Genomic DNA, 21,798 nt, shown 5'->3' with positions numbered 1-21,798 from the left:
CACTGTTTTAATACTGTACGAAATTAGATATTTAGATCTATAAGATATATTTAAAAATGTCTATCAAAATAGTTCATTTGTGTTATTAATATATAATAAGGTCAAACCGATGGTTAAAATGCTAGAAAACACTTCAAAGGCAGTCTGGTCTTGATAATTTCTATTTTGTTTGGATCGCTGTGAATTATAAAATTGGACTTATGTTTTGGGCATTGGACATAATTAAGTATTTTCAGGCTTAATAAAAGTGAGAATTTTTGGAGGAAAATAGGGGGGGGTTAGATAGATAGATAGATAGATAGATAGATAGATAGATAGATAGATAGATAGTGCAGCCGGTTGTTGAAATGATCCTGAGAAATTAATGGTTTATACTTTAGTTGTTCCTTGAATACTGTACAGTGCACCTACCCTGGTTATCAAATACAGGGGGAACCACAAAGGATGAGACTTCAGAGACGACTGTACGAAATTTATACTGTTTCCTTACATTTAAAAATTCGGTGATGGTGATGGACCAAACCTCTGTAAAGTAAAAAAGTAGATATTAGTTCCACATTTATTGTAAATATATTTCGGTCTGGGTTGACCCTCGTCAGTTCTAACGATTTAATAACCATTAAAAATCGATAAACTTAAATAAAAAATTGTTAAAAACCACAAGAAAATAAACAAACAAAAAAGATTATTAAAAAAAAAAAATTGGGCTGTCAAATGGACATAAGGAAAACGAACTCAGATTATGCGATGGAAAAAGATAATTTGCAAATATTCACTTTAAAAAAATGTTTTAAGACAATTTTTATTCCTTGAGATTTTTCTTTTCCAAATCATTGAATACGCCATTAGGTTACTATATCCAACGCAGAATACATAAATTAACCCTGGGACTGTCGTATTCAAGAGTTTACAGTCTCATCCTTTGTGGGTATATATATAAACATAGTTTTTCAAAAACATAATTCCATATTCTTGTCTCAAATTCTTTGTAATAAAATTTAATTTTATTGCATACTCTAGTTTTTTCCTGTTCACCAGTGAAACATTTGCTAGATCTGTATTACTTCTGTGTTACAATTATGAACAATCTGTAAAAGAAAACTTAATCCATCCTTGCTGATTATTAATAGTTTGGATTTTTCTTATTTATGTCGAGTCCTAAAACGTGAAAATTCAGTGATGGCCTATATAAGCTATATTTGATATGCCTGCACTCAGCCCAATTAAAATAAAAATTACCACATCTATCCTGGCTGCAAAGAAAAGTTGCGCCAATTTAAAGACAGGGTTGACTTTGAAGTGTTGCAACGCCTTGGTCTTTGATTTCACCTAACTAACTCATGCATACTTTTTTGACGCTATAGACATTTTAAAACTTTATAGCTTTAGTTTTTAAGGAGTAATTGGGAAAATTCGCATCGATTTTTCCGTGAAAAATTGCAGCCTCCTTATTTTAAAAGTGATGTCTACTCTTTGTACTCTGAAACATATTTGAGAATTCAATTTTAATTCATGTCATAAACTCAACCTGTTTTAGTCGTCGGTATTTCTCAGCACGATCATTTGCTATCCAGCATATGATCGTTCACCGTCTTTAAGGGATTGTTAGCTTAATTTTAGGTGAGCCTCCATGCAAAGATGTCAATGCCTGGTTCACAACCTTAGTCTGATCAAGTATAAATTATATATCCATGTTTATAGTTTTAAAAACTGATTATTTTCAGTAGTGGTTTTATTTCAAAAGTAACTTGTGCGCATTTCTATTGTAGGAAAACGAACATATCTTCCACATTTTTGATCAGATGAAGGTTTCCCGGGTACTGTTGTGAATCGGGTATTATCCAAAGAGAATAGAATATATATTAGAGGGGAATTTACTAGAAAAAAGTGTAAAACGGCCATTTTGTTGTACTGTTTCCATACTGCAGGTGTACTTCACATATTTATGCCATATAACCTTTTGGGCCCTGGAATATCATTTTATAGAAAATCTAAAATTAATGTTAAAAGAAAACCACATTATGAAATAGGCTAGTTTCATAATTGACCAAGGATCATTTCACATAGACTCTATGCCTTTCACTTTACAAACGATGATTTTCCGTTATAACTATAAATCAAATGATGTTTTTATTTACCTAATTCACTATAAAGTTTATTTAACAGCTTTAAAAAATTCGAAATTGAAATGGATAGTCTAGGGAACATACTGTATTATTGTACTCTACTGCATATAATTTGTGAACATTTACATGATTTGTACACTTTGAACTCCCTTTCAGACTAAAAGGGACTGAAAAAATTCATACCGAGGGATAGTCTAAATTCCTCCCTAATATATATTCTATTCTCTTTGGTATTATCATAGTAGCATGGACTGGAGGGGCACTTGGGATTTTGCTTTTCTAAAACCTTTTTCTTATTTTTTTTCAGATTTGACTTTTGTAATATTTTAAATATTATTTTTTCTTTTTCTTTTTCTTTTCATTGAATTCATCTTTTTTTCAGAATCAGTTTAAAAAATGTTGAAAAAAACAAGAAAGTTAATATTTTTCTTGACAGTTATTTTTGGAATACATTTATGCCACGGAGCCCCCACAGAGGTAACGAAACACATTTAAAGGGACTGTAAAGGAAAAATGAAAGGGGGTATAAGATGAAACCTGAGAAACTCAGGTGCTTAATGAGACATATAAGACTTATATCTGATGTCCCTGTCTCGGGAAATTGATATAAAACTGAGTCAAATTTATACGGAAATCCATATATATGCAATTTGGAATAAAAGCTGTAATAATAAACTGCAGGTTATATTCAACAAATACGCAACCAATCTGAAAACTATTATATCCCACAGGAGCCTGAGAATCTCAGGTTTGCTCCTATTATAACTTTTAATTTTGATTTTGCATTTTTATTAGATATAATTGATTGATAATATTATTACATTCTAGCTAAAGGGCCTGGTTGCCCGTGAAAAAAAGAAATGTAAAAAAAAATTTTAAATAAAATTCAAATTTTTTATAGCCTATAACACTCCCTGGCCATCCCTGAGGGTCCAACAAAAAATTCAGCCCAATCGTTCCAGCCTTTTGGCCGGCTATAGGCAACATATATATATAGGAATGTCTTGTTTTATTATATAGATAATCCGTATAGATCCGTGTTACAGATATATATGGAAATCACGTGACCAGTATTTCCATTATTATTTCATTACTTTTTTTGAGCCGAAGCGTCCAATTTGGCCTGTGTAGGTTTGATCCAACTAGGTATTCACTTAATACAACCCAACTCAACCCCATATTTAAATTTTCTCTAAAATTGCCTCTTATTTTATATTTTTTATTTTATTACTTTTTTACAGGACCGAGCGCCAAGATTTCTTTCCACTTTTTTCGACCTCATAGATTCATTTATTCCAAGGTTAATATTTACTTATTAATATATTTAAATGGATTATTCGTCTGTATTTACTACTTTTTGAATTTCAGATCAAAACTAAGCCTATCTTACAGATTAAATTTCTTCATATGAGCCGAGAATACTCAGTATACCCTCTATGAAATCTTTATTCAAAAGTAAATTTTGCGCTTTTTTTCGAAGCTTCATGTTTTTTCTGGGACAAATTTTGGAGACAATATTTTTCTTTACTTATTGGCAGATTTCAATGAATTGATGAATGATTCAATGAAATATCTAGAAAAAAAGGTTTGATAATTATATTATATATGATCATTAGGGTGCCTGGCCCTGGGCCTCAGAAACATTTTTTAGCGATGAGAAAACATTTACAACAATTGGAATAATTTTCTAATTGATTCATGTAATCGATAAATTTAATATTTAACAACACTAAGATACATTACTTTATTGGAGTTTCAACGTATCTAAAAGTTGGTATTGGAAGTTGCCATCAAGGATTCACAATAGTACCCTATAAATTTGTAATCTGTTGTTCAACTTTTGTTTTGGCTACTTTCACCCTGTTATTAGTTACAAAATTCGGCAAGTTAATTTCTTCAAAAAATTTTATCTGTTTAAATCAAGATATCTCCACTAACGTAGCTAGAATTTGAGCTGGAATAATTAGAGTTCATAATAACAAAGGTCTGAAACATCTTGTTGCAAAGTTATAAGAATTATCGTCTAGAATTTAAAACAAATCATTTAAGTTTCTTTTAAAATGTTTAGTTTTAATACCAAGAGAGGAGGAGGAGGAGAGAGGGCCGACTACTTGGTTTGGGAACCTGACAGAGGTCAAAGAGTACATTTTATTATACGTCTATTTTAAAGTCCGTCTATATGTCTGTGGGTCTGTCTTTCTGTTCGGTATGTATGTCTCACTCTCCACTAAGCGTCAGTGTACTGCAAATTACTGCAGAATACGCCAAGGAGTATTAAATAGACGGGAGATACAACTGACGCGGCCCGCCCTACCATATGATTATATATGCTCCGTTTGAATAAGAAATATTTGTCTGATGTACAATTACCGCGTATACAATAACCTATTCTGAATATTTCTTATTCAAATGAAGTACCCGTCTGCAAAGCATGCATAATCATATGGTAGGGCGGGCCGCGTCAGTTGTATCTCCCTTCTATTCCATACTCCTTGAAACACGACGATATCTTAGTTAAGGTGGTCTGCCAATAATATATGCGTCTGTACATGTCTGGAAAAGTAGCGCGAATAGCCCTAAATTTATATTACAAGACAATTAACTCTTTATCTACATTATTTTGAAACCATATGTTAGTCAAGAATTAAAAATGAAGCTAATAAGAACCGTAGTATTAGGAATATGGAAGATTTGGGAGAAATTATAGAGTTCTCACAATATTAACAAGAAATAAATATTTAAAAATGTATTTTACACTTTAGCTTCGGAACCCAGCGTTGCCCAGGTTACAAATACTTACTCCCACCGTTTACCCGCAATCGAACGATTTTACCGGGAAACAAAATTTTCCCTATTTAATTATACACTATTAACTTAGAATCTCAAAACCAATCTAGGAATATTCCCGTCGGTCTCAAGAGTTTCCCAAAGATTAATAGATGTGTCTGTCTGTTCTTAGATTTTCTAAAATTTACAAACGAACCGATTGAGACCTCATAAGACCCCAGGAAACATTTTCCGAAAAAAAGTTTTGCCCAAAAAATGGATTTTTAAATCTTGGATATCCACAAATTAAAATCAAAATTTGTTATTTTACGTAATAAAATGGCAACATTTACAAGCTAAAATTATTGCAGAAAAAGTGGTGCGCGAATCGACCTGAACCCCTAGGATGAATATATGGCTTGTATGAATATGCCTGGTTACATATAAACCTCAAATATAAAATATTTTCTCAGATACTTACATACACGCCAAACTAAGGTCAACTTGTGGTTCTAACAGTTAGTAAATATATTATGCAGAAAATTTAATTTGTTTCTTATAAAACACGAGGCTATTATGAACCCTATCCCATTAACAAGTTTAGATTCGAACTTTCACTGCGAAAGTGTTCGTTTTTAAATGATCTTAAATTTTGGCGGATTTTCAAATAAAAACTTTTTTCCTGGCAAAACTGTTCAACTTTGAGGATATATAAAACATACCTTGGGGATCATGTGATTGGTTCAGCTGTTTTTGCCGTTTATTGAACACAAAATTAAACGGGAAGATAAGCATGAGCAAGGGTGTAATGCATGGAAAGTTAATTGCGGTCGTGTTATACACTGCGTACATATTGAAACCAGTTCTCTTTGGACGGAATTTGTAAACAAGAATAGATGCATCAGTGTTCGTTTAGTATCCGAGTAGGTTAAAAGCATTAAATTTGATAATTTTGATAATTCATATAATTGTTTCTTATGACCAGAATATTTCATTGATTTTTTTATGTGAAATATGTATCCATGTCAGGCTGTAACATCCGTCTTGTGTTTACATTACCGCCCAGAGACAGTACACTGCAGTACAAAAGATGCGTACACTTCTGAAATAACTTTCCTTTCATTATATCCTTGAGTACATATAAAGAATTGTACATAATAACCTTATTCTCACTGGCTTTAAATGTACTGCAGCTCAGATGCAATTACAAGTCTTTGAAACTAAATGTTTTCCTTGAAACCTTTATCTGATCAGATGCATTTGGTTTCTTCTACTTGAATTCAATCAAGCTTTGGCCAATAATTCAACTATCATTATATTTACAGAGTATATACTTTTTTCATTGAGGACGCATTTGCCCTCAAAAAAGTACAAAAAAAGAAACAGCGAAAATTTAATTTGAATAGGTTAAATTGTGTTCGCAAGTAACAGTTTGACGGAATACGGACCAAATCGCTAAATCCGGGTGAGCGATCGTGATTATCAATAATTATTGATGATTATTGATGATTACAGATGCAGGATGAACAAGCTTTATACACACAGCTAGATTTGTATAAAAATATATACATGGCATTTTCCCAAGCGGCAATTTCCCAAGGGTAATTTCCCAAGAGGAAACTTCCCAAATGGGCAATTTCCCAAGCGGCCACTTCCCAAGCGGCCACTTCCCAAGCGGCAACTTCCCAAGCCTGTCCTAGACCGCAGCGCACGGCCCCCTATTGAAGCCTGTGGCGCCTCAGAACGCCTAACTTAACCTATGGAACAATAACCTTGATCTGAACTTTGTAAAATAATAATTCAAAATATCAAGTTCATTTTTTTGACTGGGAAACCAAGAAGAAACATGTTAATTTTCTTGAAAATGACATGTTTGAGAAACGTTTGTTTTCTTCAGAATTCATGGTCATTATTTTTTCGCTCATGAAATACCACATATATACATATACATCCGTATACATCCGTATATATCCATATACATCCATATACATCCATATATATCCATATATATCCGTATATATCAGTATACATCCATATACATCCGTATACATCCGTATATATCCGTATTCATCCATATACATCCGTATACATCCGTTTATATCCGTATACATCCGCAATGTCTGTTAGTCTGTTTGTCTGTTTGTTTGTTTGTATGAATGTAACTAGGCTTTTAGGGCGCTTTGCGCCCATCTAGGGTTTCCATGAAATTACCATATTTTTTGCGTAAAATTTGCGTAATTTTCGCACAAATATTTTGTGCATGAAGCGCAATAAATTTTGCGCGTACGTTTACACATTTATTCAACCTTTTACTGAGAATTTGTTCCGCAATATTGCGCATTATGCAAAAGCGGAATAGCGCAATTTTGCGCGAAATGAAGTTTGCGAATGATTGCGCAAAGTGCTATTTTTTCGCGAAAAAATCTATCGAAATGAAAGCAAAAATTTTCACTTTCTTTCGCAAAAATTGCGCAAAAGTTTTGCGAATGAAAACCCTACGCCCATCTTTCATTTTTATTGTGAACATTTCTCTTTGTGGACAATGTAAAAAAATTGTGGATTTTCAAAATTTTCAAAAATAGAATTTTGTTGAAGGTAATTTGTTGAAAATTCAATCTTCCATAAACCTTCCCCCTTCAAGGAAGGTCCCTCAAAGAATTTGGGCCCGATTGGTTCTGTTGTTTTTACGTTTATTGGATACAATACAAACATCCTAACAGACAAGCAAAGTATATATATATATATAGATTAGAATATAGATGTATGTCCGATCAGAACCAATTTGCCTCAAATTTTGAAAATGGATCTCGGTGAAACTACTAAATTGTTTTTAGTTGAAAACTTGAATGAGTTGACTTTGATAGTTTACGACATAGCTGGGTTCCCAAGATAGTAATATAATATTATATAAGACTATGTTGGTAAACTGATAGGGTCATTTGGTGGTTTCAGCAAACATATACATATAAAACACCATAGTTAGCTAGATAGAAAGATAGAAGTTAACGCCATACTATTTCTATTGGTTTAGTATAGACAACAAACACATGACTGAACCCTGATTAAATCAGGCGCTAATGGACTCGGCATACAGGATAATTCACTTGCCTGTTGGGATGTTAGTTTGTTAATATTCCCCCCCCCCATAAGCGACAATCTGGCATAACCGATTTGTAAAAAAATAATTCTAAAAACACTTTCGATCACACCGGAAAAAACGCAAAAAATTTTTTTTAGTCGTTTTACAGAAAGAACTAAGAAACAACTAAACTATAGCAAATTATTACTTACAAATAATACAAAAAAAACTATGAAATAAACTTTTTTTTATTTTTAGATGATCCAGAATTTCAACGAAGTTCTTCAGGATCCCGTATACCTGCTTTAAATCGGAGGAATCAAAAATATAATAATTTAAAATTTTTGTTAATTAATGGGACACTTGATGTACTTTGAGGTGACACTCTATTCAAAGAAATGTGTGCCCAATTCCAAACGGTGCCTTAAACCTTTCACCGAGATAAAATATGTTCGAGATATCCGTGTTTTTCTTTCTGAAAATTAAAAATTTTTAAATGTGGTTTCGATTTTGAAATTAATTTATTTATCAAGCAGAGAACAGAAATGAAAGTGGCAGAATTGATCTCGTACTTTTTAAAACAAAATATACCTAATTTTTATGCAGATAAAGGTTTGAGAGATACTGTTTTTAATCCGTCATGGATCTCTTTAAATTTCCAAGTAATTCCGCGCAATTCGAGAACAGTTGCGCGCAATTCCGCGCAACGGAATTCCGATTGTAAATCCTATTTGGGACTGTTCCATATTGTTTTAAAGAACTTTTTTGGTATTAAATATTCTAAAATTATTATTTTATTATTTTATGATGAATGCTTAGAAAAAATGTGTTAAATGAAATACCTATCTATGGTGCTAAAAAACGACTTATGGAGAGCTATGAATCTCAAACAGGTAAACAGCATTCAGTCCTTGAATTAGAAATATTTCATAAAGGAAATGAGTTTTTGACACAAATTCTGATTTTTTATCTTCGCAACCCAATGTCGTAGACCTTAGATATTTCAAACTACGAATTCTGTTAGATCAAGTAATCTTAGTTTGAAATATCAAAGGCTTACATCATTAGGTTGCAAAGATATAGGGATGAGAAAATTTGAGATCGTGGCAAAGACTCAATTCCTTTTGCCCTAAATGCAATTGTCTAACTGTTTAATAATCTTTTAAACATTTTCATTTTTTCCTCTGTTTTTAATTTTTTCTTATCAAAATTATATTAAAATTCGAAATAATATTTATGATATGAAAACTGAATTGAATAATGTTTTCAATTCTTTTTATTCTTTAAGTAAACACGTACAATACCTTGATAAAAACTAAATATTTTTCAATCAATTTTGCTTTTTAGTAAACACATCTGATTAGGGTTGATAATTTGACAAAATTCCAGTTCTGTAGGTTTTTTACAAAAGTACGAAACACTTTCCTCAAATTCTATTTTTCTAAACCCTTTTTGCAACCTGATGGTGAAAAGTTTGATACTTTAAATTTTAAAGGAACCGTTCACTTATTTGGGTAATTTTATGGTAAACTAATTAGCTTATTAGCTATTCATTGGCATTAATCTTTTCAAAGATATCTATGACCGAGAAAAATACGATTTATCGTTGAAAATTCCAATGGAAAAGGTACAATATCTTTGCATAGACACTATTTTTTTTCTGTAACTACAGTTCAATAATATCAAAAATTATCTTATTTCAATGACATCATGTGTCAGCTATTATATAACAAAATATAAAAACTTTTGATTTTACAATTAGCAAGAAATTAACGTTTGTCGTGTTCAAACTTGATTTAACAAATTAACACGTTTATACAAAGACGACTTTCTCTCTCAGACAAACCGGTTCCTAGATTCCAACTCTTCAATAAATCAGGGGGATTCCTGGGGAAGTAGGGAAAACTTATCTAACCGTCAAATGTTTAAAATAAGTCATATTTTGAAAATAGACAATTTAAAATAATTTTGAAAAAAACTAAAGATATATACAATTAACTATTAGATACAACAATTAAATTTAATATTTGAAAATTTTGTTAAATCCATGACCTGCACAACAAAAAGCATCAAATAGTGTAAATGCAAGGGTATTATACCTTTGCGCTGGAATTCTGAATGATAAATCGGCTTTTTCTCAGGCCACAGTTGTCTTTGAAAAGTAAGACTAATACCCTCAAATTACCCAAATAAGTGAACAGTCTCTTTAACTATTTTATCTGGCAGAAATTAGAAGTATGAGAGGTGCAAGCAGGGTAAAGATTAGAAAATTAGAGTTAGTTACAAGTGTTCCAAATTTTTCTTCTATTCTTTTTATTATTTTTTATAAGAATTGTTTGAATCAGAAACAACAACAACAGAAAGTGCCTCAACAACAACAACAGCAACAACAAAAACAACAACAGAAACAAGAAGAGGAATTGTTGGGCAAAAAAGATTTCCTTTGATTAGATCTGATTCTTTTGGTAATAATTAACAAGAGGTTTATTATTTTGGTAATAATTAACAAGAGGTTTATTATTTTGGTAATAATTAACAAGAGGTTTATTATTTTGGTAATAATTAACAAGAGGTTTATTATTTTGGTAATAATTAACAAGAGGTTTATTATTTTGGTAATAATTAACAAGAGGTTTATTATTTTGGTAATAATTNATGCCCCCCCCCATGACGAATTTTTGTCAAAATATTATATGAAATAGTTTTAATTATGAAAGCATGGAATGAATAAAATTTTTGATGTTAGTAATTCCAATGACTAGCTATGTTGCGATTGTTAAATTTTGTTTGAAAAAAAAAATTCATCATGAAATTATTGTAATTATAAAATTATTGATTTAAATCTTTTTCATAATTCCCTTAAAGTGTTTTGGAATTTTTTTCAAATGGGATATTTTTTTTTATTTTTAAAGATAAGAAAGGAACCTTACTTTTGCATCTTAAATCTTTGACTTCGGTGATCGGATGTTTTGTCCAACCTTTGACACTCTTCGTGTTTATTCAGTTAATCACCGGAAGTAAACCGGAGCACCGGAAGTAAACCTAAATCCTTAAAGTTAAAAGTTTTCATTGTGGATATCAAGTTAAGCCGCTGAATTTAAGCGCTTTACAAGCAACAGTTGTGTCTTCTTTGTTTTCTTTGTTCCTAAGAATAAATTCTGCTACAGTGAAACCCTTCATAACGAATACTTCGGAAGAATTTATAAAATTTCGTCTTGACAATTTTTCAATGAGTTTTATACTATATTACGTAAATTTCGGTATTTGCGAAAATAAATAAATAGACATGAATATGCGGGAACAGTTTTAAAGAGCTCCATACAATCATTTAATTAAAATACTAAATATCTGCAACATTCCATTATCAGAAAGTGAAGAATACGACATTTGATGAATTCTTTCGATGTATTCGTTATTAAGGGTTTCACTGTAGTAATATATATATATATAGTCACACATTCTACACCATCAGGTTAAAAAGAAATTAGTAAAATCAATAATTATTCTTAATGTTTTTAATGAACATTTTTCTTTATTTTAGTTCCAACAAGAATCAAAATCAAAAGTCAAAGAAGAACTACCGAACCAAGTATTGAAGAAGAAAAAGAAGATGATGAAGAAGAAGAAGAATATGATGATGAGGAATATGAAGAGGATGAGTTTGAGAAACTGTCAGCTACTACTGAAAATGATGAAATCATGAAGATGGTTGAATCTCAGCAAAATAAATCAAACAACTTAAATCAGATAAATCGCAGAATTGAAAATTTCGACGATGAAAGCATTGAGTTTTCAAAAACAGAAAAATATCCTAAAAAGCGACCAATGTTCAAAATCCCAAACAGATCTAATAAACTTGAAGGTAATCTTTAAACAAAAATACATACAGTGAAACCCTTAATAACGAATACATCGAAAGAATTTATCAAATGTCGTCTTGACAATTTTTCAATGAGTTTTATACTATATTACGTAAATTTCAGTATTTGCGAAAATAAATAAATAGACATGAATATACGGGAACAGTTTTAAAGAGCTCCATATAATCATTTAATTAAAATACTAAATATCTGCAACATTACATTATCAAAAAGTGAAGAATACGACATTTGATGAATTCTTTCGATGTATTGCTTATTTACGGTTTATCCGTATAAAAACAGTAAATAATTCTTTCGATGTATTCGTTATTAAGGGTTTCACAGTAAAAAATTCCTTCGGCTACATTTCATCTACATTATTTACGATTTGAAAAATAGGTCGCACTTTTTAATTTTTGTTGATAATCCCTTTAATTAATATTTTGTTGATAATCCCTTTAATTTAAAGGGTCCGCTACTAAAGATGAAACTGAAGGTCTCCCAGCCACCCCAACTCCTCAACCAGATGTTAACCCTGAAATACAAGGTAAAAACAATTTTTTAAGGAACTTTACACGGGTTTCACATGACCCTACATTTGTACAATGAAAATTCAAAGGAATTGAGTCTGAGTCACAGACTCAAATATTCTAAGCCCTATATCTTTGCAACATGATGATGTAACCCTATAAAATTTCAAGATATAGATTATTTGATCTAACAGAAATCATAGTTTGAAATATTTATAAGATCTACGACATTGAACTGGAGGGAAAAGAAAAATCAGAGTTTGTGGCAAAGACTCAAGACTTTGAGAAAGGGAATCAAAGTTATGAAAGTTTAAAGGATAATGTTGTAAATCAGGTCAATTGAAATTATGTGCACTGTCCCTTTAAAAATAATTTTATTTTTGCACAAACATCTGACATTGACGATTGACATTGATTTTTTGCAAACTCATGTTTTCTTTGCAATTTTAACAAATGGCGCTATTTTGTACAATCTGTGATGGTGTACACTTGGTGTCAATTTTAATTTAAGAGTCTGTAAACGTGGTAAAAAAGTGGCCCATGTCTTATTCTGTGTCTGCTTAAAAGACTTGCGGTCTTATGCAGTAGGAAAAAGGAAGTAAATTAACCGAGGCCGAGTATATGTCTTTTCCAGACTAAGAAAACGATGATATCTTCATCATTGTTATATTTGTGAATCCGTTAAAGTGCTGAAGGGTCTCGTTGTACATTGGGGATGTCACGCTAAAAATTTAGGGTCATTTAAATAAAAAATGGCCTTTTCTTATTTGAAAATAGTAAACTTTAAGAAAATCAAAGTTGCATTCATTACTGCAGAAGCCAAGTTTTTCAAAATCACTGCTTTTAACGAAAAATAATTTTAGTTTTTAAACTTTATTTTTATAGATGTTTTTCAACAATTGAATTTCTGGAGATCCAAGCAAACTGATACACAGTTAGAAGGATTCAAACCTAAGGTAAAATTAATCTTAAAAAGGGCCAATTAAAAACCCAAAAACCCACAAAAATGTGACTTCATGGAGGACTGCACAAAATTAATTCTATCCCAGGTAACAGAAGTGAGGAATTTTCCCAAGTTCTCCAGTTTTGGAGAATTTCCGAGGAATTTCTCGAGATTTAGTTCTTTTGAATAATTCCTCGGAAATTCTCGAGAAATTCCCTGGAATTAGTCCCCAATTTAAGAGACTTCAAGAAAGACTGCACGAAATTGATACTTCTGTTTCTTGAACTCATGATTTCCTGAGCCTTCTGTAAACTCGATTCTTTCTTTGTCAAATTATTAAATAGCTTAATGACTATTATTAAGGGAGAAGACTTAAGTGAACTTTTAAAATTGTCATATCTATGTCGTCTTTACAGTCACATTCTTTGTGGTTAACCAGCCCTAACAGAGCTGGGATCTCTTGTACTGTGGATATCGGGATCAATTCTTGATCTCGACTTTTTGTTAATCTTCAGATTAGTTTAATCTCTATTTAATATATTGCAGTGCAAAAGTTCCCAGCTCAGGCTACACATATTTTAACTAGTGTTCTATTTTAGACTCAAACCACAGTAACAACTAAAAGCACAACAACAACTACANAAAAATAAACTTGAAAATACGTAGGCACTTGAGGACTGTATCTCTTATAAAACTGTAAACTTCGAATAATTATTTTGAATTATTTTTAGGCTAGAGACAGTTCCTGGTCTTCTTTGAGAGAAGGTATTTTTTTGTGATTACATTTTATCATTCAACTTTGGAATATGAAGATTGCCCTCAAGATATACTTGTTGACGGCTAGAAATCCAAATTCTCAAGATGAGATAATAATAGGCCCGCTGGAATCAGTCGTTGAAGGATATATATTTCCCAACAATATTTCCCGATTATAACAGCAGACACAGAATGAACCCCCGTCTCAAAAATCGATAACAAAAATTCTCTTTATTCCCTGAAAAAAATAACATATATTGATAACGTGTACAAATGTTATAATGAATGTCTATAATGAAAAAAACCTTACGATCTAATAGCGGATGATAAAGGGGTTAACAATTGTTGAACAGTACTAAAACTTCTGAAATAAGATGACAATTAATTATTAACGAAAGTCACTAATTCTTTATATGGAAATATTTAACTTTTGAAAATGGATTCACAATACGCGAGGTTGTTTATGACTCCGCCAGGGAGAACAAAGAAAAGGGGGTTAAAATTGTTTGGTTTAGTGTCTCCAAGAGGGGACCTAAGTTAAAGACGACTTTACACGGAGACATTTTGTTAATGGTTGACAATACTGTTATATACTGTTTGTCACGTCATATTCCTCGGTTTTACAGGACCAAATGTAAATGTATTCCTCGGTTTTACCAAATGTAAAGAATAAAGTAAAGATATATAATATTTCGATTAATATTAACGAAACAAACTATTTTCATTGCGTAATGTATCTTAAATCTTGCAAAAAAAGCCTTAAAGGGAATGCTGGCGAAATTTCAAGTGACATACAATTTAATGTGAATGTCACTTGAAATTACGCATACAGTCCCATTAACTAGAAAAAGACAGTTTACGGGGATAGTGATGATTTTGTACTTTTGTTTATTTTCAAATATTTTTTTTTTGATACAAAGTAAGGTTTTAGGTCAATATTGTCAATTATTTCCAGAATTGTTGCGATTTTAACATTTAAAAATAGAACTTTATAACGAAAGTTAGAAATAATTTGTTGATCTATATTTATGTTTTAGATTTGTTCCCTGTAACTCCAAATATTTATTCTCTCGCCAAATCCGATGATTTTGCACCGAAATCCTCCAAATTCGGACTTCGGAGGAATGGAATTTCTCGAGATTAAGTTCTTGTGAATGATTCCTCGGAAATTCTCGAGAAATTCCCTGGAATTAGTCCACAATTTAAGAGACTGCAAGGAAGACTGCATGAAATTGATACTATCTGTTTCTAAAATACATGATTTCCTGACCCTGCTGCTGTAAACTTGATTCTTTCTCTGTCAAATCATTAAATAGCTAAATGACTATTATTAAGGCAGAAGACTTAAGTGAACTTTTAAATTGTCATATCTATGTCGTCTTTACAGTCACATTCTTTGTGGTTAACCAGCCCTATCAGAGCTGGGATCTCTTGTAGTGTGATTATCGAGATCAATTCTTGATCTCAACCTTTTGTTAATCTTCAGATTAATTTAATCTCTATTTGAAATATTGCATTGCAAAAGTTCCCAGCTCAGGCTACACATATTTTAACTAGTGTTCTATTTTAGACTCAAACCACAGCAACAACTAAAAGCACAACAACAACTACAAGCACAACAACAGCTACAAGCACAACAACTACAAGCACAACGAAAATTATTACAAGACCTACAAGGCCCATGTACAAAAGAATATCTGCTTTTCCAAAAGTTAGCAAAAGTTCTCCATCAGTCATAGAACAACTAACCCCAGAGGGAGCGAAATCGGTGGCCGAATTTTCATCAAAATCGGCCAGTAAGCCTGAAACAGAGGCTGAGATTATCGACGAGGGGAAGCTCCGCAGACGATTTTCCAATTTCCCGGTAAATTTTTTTTTCAGGGCCTCTAAAGCTAGAATTGTAATCGAAAAAATATGCAAATGAAAAAAACTAAAAAACCTTAAATTTTTTATTTTGTTTGATTAATTGATCATCTATAATTTTACAAGTTAAGTCATACATGATTAATTGTCATGTTAATTAAAGGGACTGTAAGTGTCATTATAAGTAATCCTCCATTGATAGAGTGGCATGTCCGATTCGCAACAGCAGGAAGAATGAATAAAATATCCATTATTTGTTTTTTGAAAACTGATTATTTTCTTTTGTGGTTTATCTATAAACACATAGTGGAAAAATGATCAAAATTAAATACTTTTCTAGGAAAAAAACGTTATCTTAACGTTAACGTAATCAGATGCAAGTTCTAAGGGTACCGTTATGAATCGGGTAGTGCGGTTCTTTAAAGGGAGTGTTCGTGAAAAATGAAAGGGGGTATACGCTTACGGTTAAAAAAGCGCTTTTGATCGTTACTAATCTTACTTCTATCTGTTACGTCTATAAGGAGAAAATTTTAAAAACAACTCATGCTGAAAAGCGTAGCCTCCATACAACATTTCAACATTTAACTTGGATAAATTTAATTCCAAACAAATCATTCAGATATTACAAACAATAGTCATCGATTATTTTTCGACGCATTCGTATATAGTTAATATTTCTTAATATTTTTGATTATTAAAAAATAATATTTCGCTGGCGCTGGATTGCCGAACATTCCTGGAAAATATGAAAATGTCGTCTTCATTATCAAAATCCTCGAAACAGGAATAAATGTTTTCAAAAGTAACTCTCAGATCATAAAAAATACAAAATATTATGAAAAATCAATTTTATAAAAAATGCGTCGAAAAATTATCGATAACTATTGGTTGTGATGTCTGAATGATTTGTTTGGAATTAAATAAATTTTTTTACGATCCGAGTTGAATGTTGCAACTTTCTGAATTTGTATAGAAGCTACATTCTTCAGTCTAAATTGTTTTTAACAATTTTCTCTTTTTAGACTCAACAGTTAGAAGTAAGATTAGTAGTGATCAAAAGCGATTATTTTTCGCCTTAAGCCTAAACCCCCTTTCATTTTTTTGCACTCCCTTAAAAATAAACTTGAAAATACGTAGGCACTTGAGGACTGTATCTCTTATAAAACTGTAAACTTCGAATAATTATTTTGAATTATTTTTAGGCTAGAGACAGTTCCTGGTCTTCTTTGAGAGAAGGTATTTTTTTGTGATTACATTTTATCATTCAACTTTGGAATATGAAGATTGCGTTCAAGCTATACTAATCTATATATAAATTTGGCTTGTCTGTCTGAAAATGTCGTCTTCATTATCAAAAATCCTCGAAACAGTAATAAATGTTTTCAAAAGTAACTATCAGATCAAAAAAAAAAAAATTATTATGAAAAATCAACTTTATAAAAAATGCGTCGATTATAACAAAAATTATAAATAATTTGTTTTAGATTTGTTCCCTGTAACTCCAAATATTTATTCTCTCGCCAAATCCGATGAATTTGCACCGAAATCCTCCAAATTCGGACTTCGGAGGAAGATCAAAAGAAGACCGCAAGAGGAAGAAGAAAACTTGCAAGAAGAGGAATCTGATGAAGAAGAAATTGTTCAGAATGAAACAATACAGAGGGATGAAGAGAATAGAATAAAAATAAGCTCTCCTGTCACAACAACATACAGACAGAATATTTTTATCGGAACAACAAATCCTTCAGGTAAAATTTCAGAGCATTTTCTGTAAACGCGATTTCAAGTGACCCTCCATGCAAAGATGACATTGCCGGATTCACAACTGTACCCTCAAAAGCTTTGTCTGATCAAGTATGAATTAGTTATCAATGATTATAATTTTGAAAACCGATTATTTTTAACACGAATTATCAGAATTAAATATTTTAAAGTAAAACGACAATATCTTCCACATCACTTTTGAACAAGGTACGGATGTATGATGGAGGGTCATTTAAAATTACCCTTGTGAACTATTAACCTATTTATATTAATATTTTAAAAAAATCTAATTTTACAGATAATATTGTTGAAGTAGAGGAGAACGATAATTCAGAAGAAACTTTAGGAATTCATTTTATAAAAAATATCGTTTAATTAAAAATTGAAAAACCTATAAGATTTCATTTTTATGGTTAGAAATGATATTTTATTATACTAATAAACACAAGTTTCATCCTTTTCCTTCAAAAATTTACTTCAAATCCCTTTTTGGTTTATATTTCTTAAATTATCACTTTTGATATTTTTTACTGTTAATGTATTTGTTACTGTTATTGTTACATTTATTGTTTTTTAATGTTAAGCTTTTAATGTTAAATTTATTGTTAAAGTTATTGTTGTTGTTACTGTTATTGTTATTGTTATTATAATTGTTATTGTTGTTGTTATTGTTATTGTTATTAAAATTGTTATTGTTGTTTTTACTATCATTGCTATTGTTACTGTTATTGCTGTTGTTACTGTTATTGCTATTGTTATTGTTATTGTTATTGTTATTATAATTGTTATTGTTTTTGTTACTGTTATTGCTATTGTTATTTTTGTTGTTACTTTTATTGTTATAGTTATTGTTCTTGTTACTGTTATTGTTATTGTTATTGTTGTTGTTACTGTTATTGTTATCGTTATTGTTATTGTTACTGTTACTGTTATTGTTACTGTTATTGTTATTGTTATTGTTATTGTTACTGTTATTGTTATTGTTATTGTTATTGTTAATTTGAAATGTTATAAAATGAAAATCAGGTCTCGAGGGAAAGCAGACTTTTGGAGAAAACTTTGAATCCTTTAAGGAAATTAATAAGATATTTCATTTTATTTTTTTACAATACAAAAAAGCTAAATTCTGAAGAAAAAAAACAATTTTAATTCGTACATTTTATACATTGTTGGACCCTTAAAACTGTGGAATAGGAAGACGACTTTAAAAGATTTTTTTGTGAATGGTGTTATCAAGAAAATAGTTATAGTCTTTGCTTATAATTTTCAAAGAATTTTTACGAATTTTACTTTTCTGAATTTGGCGGTTAAAGACCCATCTTGATTTATTTTGACAAAATTTGATTTCTGGCTTCGATTACTGATTTTGTCTCTGAATGAGTTTGAAAATTATAAAAAATAATTCTCAAATCTTTTTTCTTTATAATTCATCAAAGAAACTTTTAGATCTGGTGCAAGATGGATTTAAACTTTTATCAAAACATTTCCTCTTAGTTTCACCCTTAGGTACTGAAATCATACTAATTGTACAATAGTCCTCTTTCTATTCTAAAGTTTTATGGGTCTTACTGTATAACATTTTTCACACATTACAAATCACAAAAAAGATGCAAATCTCAAACTTTTATTATTTTTTTACAGGACAGCTTCAAGTTTGATACAGCTCAGGTAAGGGTGGCAGAGAACATGACAAAACTTTTTTCTTCTAAAAATCTAGATATTTAGAAACTGATTTTAATTGAAAACTTTATCCCTTTGCCTGCTTACCTAATGTTGTTAATAGCCTCAAGAGTATTTTTATTACTCTTTACAAGTATCTTTATTTAGAATAGAATAAAAAACTAAAAAATCAGTTTTCCTCAGTTCAAATGGAGTAATTGGCAATTCTAAAATATTTTTGCGCGAGCGGGTTCACACTTTGGTGCTCAGTGTAGTCACCTTTTCAAAAACTTTTTTATGACTTGAAGTAAAAATGTACTTTTTAAGTATCACCAGAGAAAAACTTTGATATTTTTACACTACAATATTTTGCCCTTCAATGTTAGAAAAAATCTAGCATTTTATTTGTGATATCGGACTACCGAAAACCTTTCGAATTTACGACATTTAGTTCAAAATTTAAACAGAAGATTAGGAATATCTAACAAATATTTATGTTCGAAATTTCGGAAAATTTGTTTGTAATTTCGAAGGAAATGTTAGGATTTCTGCAAACTATGTTTTCATTTTCAGGAGGTTACAGAGAATAATAAAGTGTCTAAGACTATAGTTCCAACTGTACAGGAGGATACTCCAGCAGCTGGTGGAGCTGACTCTATAGAATCTGAATCTGTAATTGATCAAGCTGTACAAGATGATATTATAAAAGATCAGAGACCAGAAGATGATTTTATTTTGGCATTTGTGCCCCTGGGAGAATCAAGTACAGGTTACAAACGTCTAATTAGTCTAGAAGGATGAGGAGGGGGGAGGGGGGGCATTTAATTTTTATTTCCAGCTTCTCTTCATGTGGGAATATATCAGCAAACTTTAGAACAAACGAAAGTGTTTGAATATTGAGAGACACTAATAATTTCCCTTCCAAAAATAGCTCCATGTATTACAAACCATTAATAAATGTATTTTTAATTATTTTTCAGAAGGAGAAATTCGGGAGTCTGTTCCTGTGATCAGTGTAAACAATATTGACGAGTTTATTAAAACTCCGGAAACATTTAGCACATTTGAAATGGCAGGCGGCAAAGAGGCTGAAAACAATTTTGATATTTTCTCCAACGGCAAAGAGAGTTTTGACGCTCCGCAAATTGAGGCTCAAGAAATCCCGGCCATCTTTAAAACTCCAAACTTTGTTGATGATTTCTCTATTTCCATCATGGATCAAGTGTTCGATGATAACCTTGCCATGGAGGATACTCAAGATACTACTGGAATTGAAGGCAGGATTCAACTCCCAGAGGATTTGACAATGTCCAAACCTGAAATTGATTTACTGAACAAGATGTTGTTATCAGACTCACTTTCTCAGACAGAGCTAGATCAGGTTTTAATTCATTAAATAAATTTTTTTCAATACAAATTAAAAAAAACCTTAATTTGTATTTTTCCAGGTTAAAGATATCCTTGAAGTAAAGATGGCTGCTATGCAGAATGTGCTTAACCATCAAAGTAGCACCACGCGCACAATTCCAAAAAATATTCAGCAAACGTCTATTGCGGATTTTTCTCCGTCGTCTTTGCCCTCAGACAATGGAGGATTTGCCAATTTTCCGATTGTATTACAGCTTCCTGAAGGAGACTGCCCCAAATACTGCCTTAATATCAAGGTAATCGATATGAAGTAGTAATCTCTGTTTGTCTCTGTCTTTTTTTATAATTCGGGAACCCTTTAACTGATTAGCCTCAAATTTTGCAAGACGAAAATGTTCTTAGTTTGGTTTAAAAGTTATAAGTTGAGAAGTTCGACTTTATCTTAATAGATTAATAATAATACAGATAGAACACAAGATGTCGTCTTTTCAAGATTTAGAGGTTTCTCGTTAACAATAACCCCGAGGCAGAGGCCCAACAGAGCTACGCGCATGCTTTCTCTCTCTCTCTGTTTTGTAATTCAACGCTGCCTGTGGAACTCTTTTGGAGTTCATGGCTCAGGGTTATGTTAAACGAAAAACCCTTAAATCTTAAAAAAAACGATATGTAGTGTTCTATCTGTTTTGTTATTAATCGATGATTTTTTCTCTTTTAAGGTTGAGGTGACTAGGCTAGGAAGGAGTTTAACAAAAACCTGCAGAAATACACCTGTTTGTTCGGCAAACCGAAGAAAATAGTAAATTTCTAAATTATGTGAGATACCTTTTTCGAGTAAAGATATATATATATATATATATATATAAATATGTACAAATAGATTAAGATTTTCTATAAGAAATTATGGTTACTCAGAGCCCGAAATTTAAAAGAGTATCGTTAAACGAAACTCCAAAGTTTCCTTTTTTGGGTCCAACATTTGCGTAGATTTTGATTTTTGATTTGATTTTGGGGGGTCTAACTTTTGCGTAGATTTTGATTTGAGAGATTCGAAAAAAAGGAGAATATGAAGAAACTAAATAAAATA

General features: G+C 31.2%; 1 protein-coding gene across 2 annotated transcripts; it reads left to right on the top strand.

Moving 5' to 3' along the window:
* Positions 1 to 2,512: 2,512 nt before the first annotated feature.
* LOC111715583 (DNA ligase 1) lies at positions 2,513 to 21,650 on the top strand. Of its 2 annotated transcripts, none has more exons than XM_023490942.1 (19): positions 2,513 to 2,603; positions 3,368 to 3,426; positions 4,195 to 4,259; positions 8,230 to 8,287; positions 8,791 to 8,864; positions 10,317 to 10,436; positions 11,513 to 11,833; positions 12,301 to 12,378; positions 13,247 to 13,317; positions 15,631 to 15,924; positions 17,126 to 17,159; positions 17,408 to 17,671; positions 17,986 to 18,033; positions 18,714 to 18,760; positions 19,329 to 19,355; positions 19,920 to 20,115; positions 20,327 to 20,727; positions 20,795 to 21,010; positions 21,431 to 21,650. In XM_023490942.1, exons 1-19 carry the CDS (start codon positions 2,523 to 2,525, stop codon positions 21,509 to 21,511), a joined length of 2,535 nt encoding a protein of 844 aa, XP_023346710.1. In that variant the 5' UTR covers positions 2,513 to 2,522; the 3' UTR covers positions 21,512 to 21,650. The 2 variants fall into 2 exon arrangements, with proteins under 2 accessions (XP_023346710.1, XP_023346708.1); XM_023490940.1 differs by having other exon boundaries at positions 10,302 to 10,436.
* The last annotated feature ends 148 nt before the right edge of the window (positions 21,651 to 21,798 follow it).

Source organism: Eurytemora carolleeae, unplaced genomic scaffold (assembly GCF_000591075.1).
Source record: "Eurytemora carolleeae unplaced genomic scaffold, Eaff_2.0 scaffold430, whole genome shotgun sequence".
NCBI classification, from domain to species: domain Eukaryota; kingdom Metazoa; phylum Arthropoda; class Copepoda; order Calanoida; family Temoridae; genus Eurytemora; species Eurytemora carolleeae.
Note: the sequence above shows the minus strand (reverse complement) of the source record. Positions and strands in the feature narration are given on the sequence as shown.

Bases quoted from the DNA above. Each gene is read 5' to 3' on its own strand.
- LOC111715583 (XM_023490940.1), top strand. From the start codon at position 2,523: ATGTTGAAAAAAACAAGAAAGTTAATATTTTTCTTGACAGTTATTTTT. The intron at 4,260-8,229 runs GTCAAAGAGTAC...TTTTATTTTTAG, and splicing joins GGTTTGGGAACCTGACAGAG to ATGATCCAGAATTTCAACGA. The intron at 18,761-19,328 runs GAAATTAATAAG...ATTTTTTTACAG, and splicing joins AAAACTTTGAATCCTTTAAG to GACAGCTTCAAGTTTGATAC.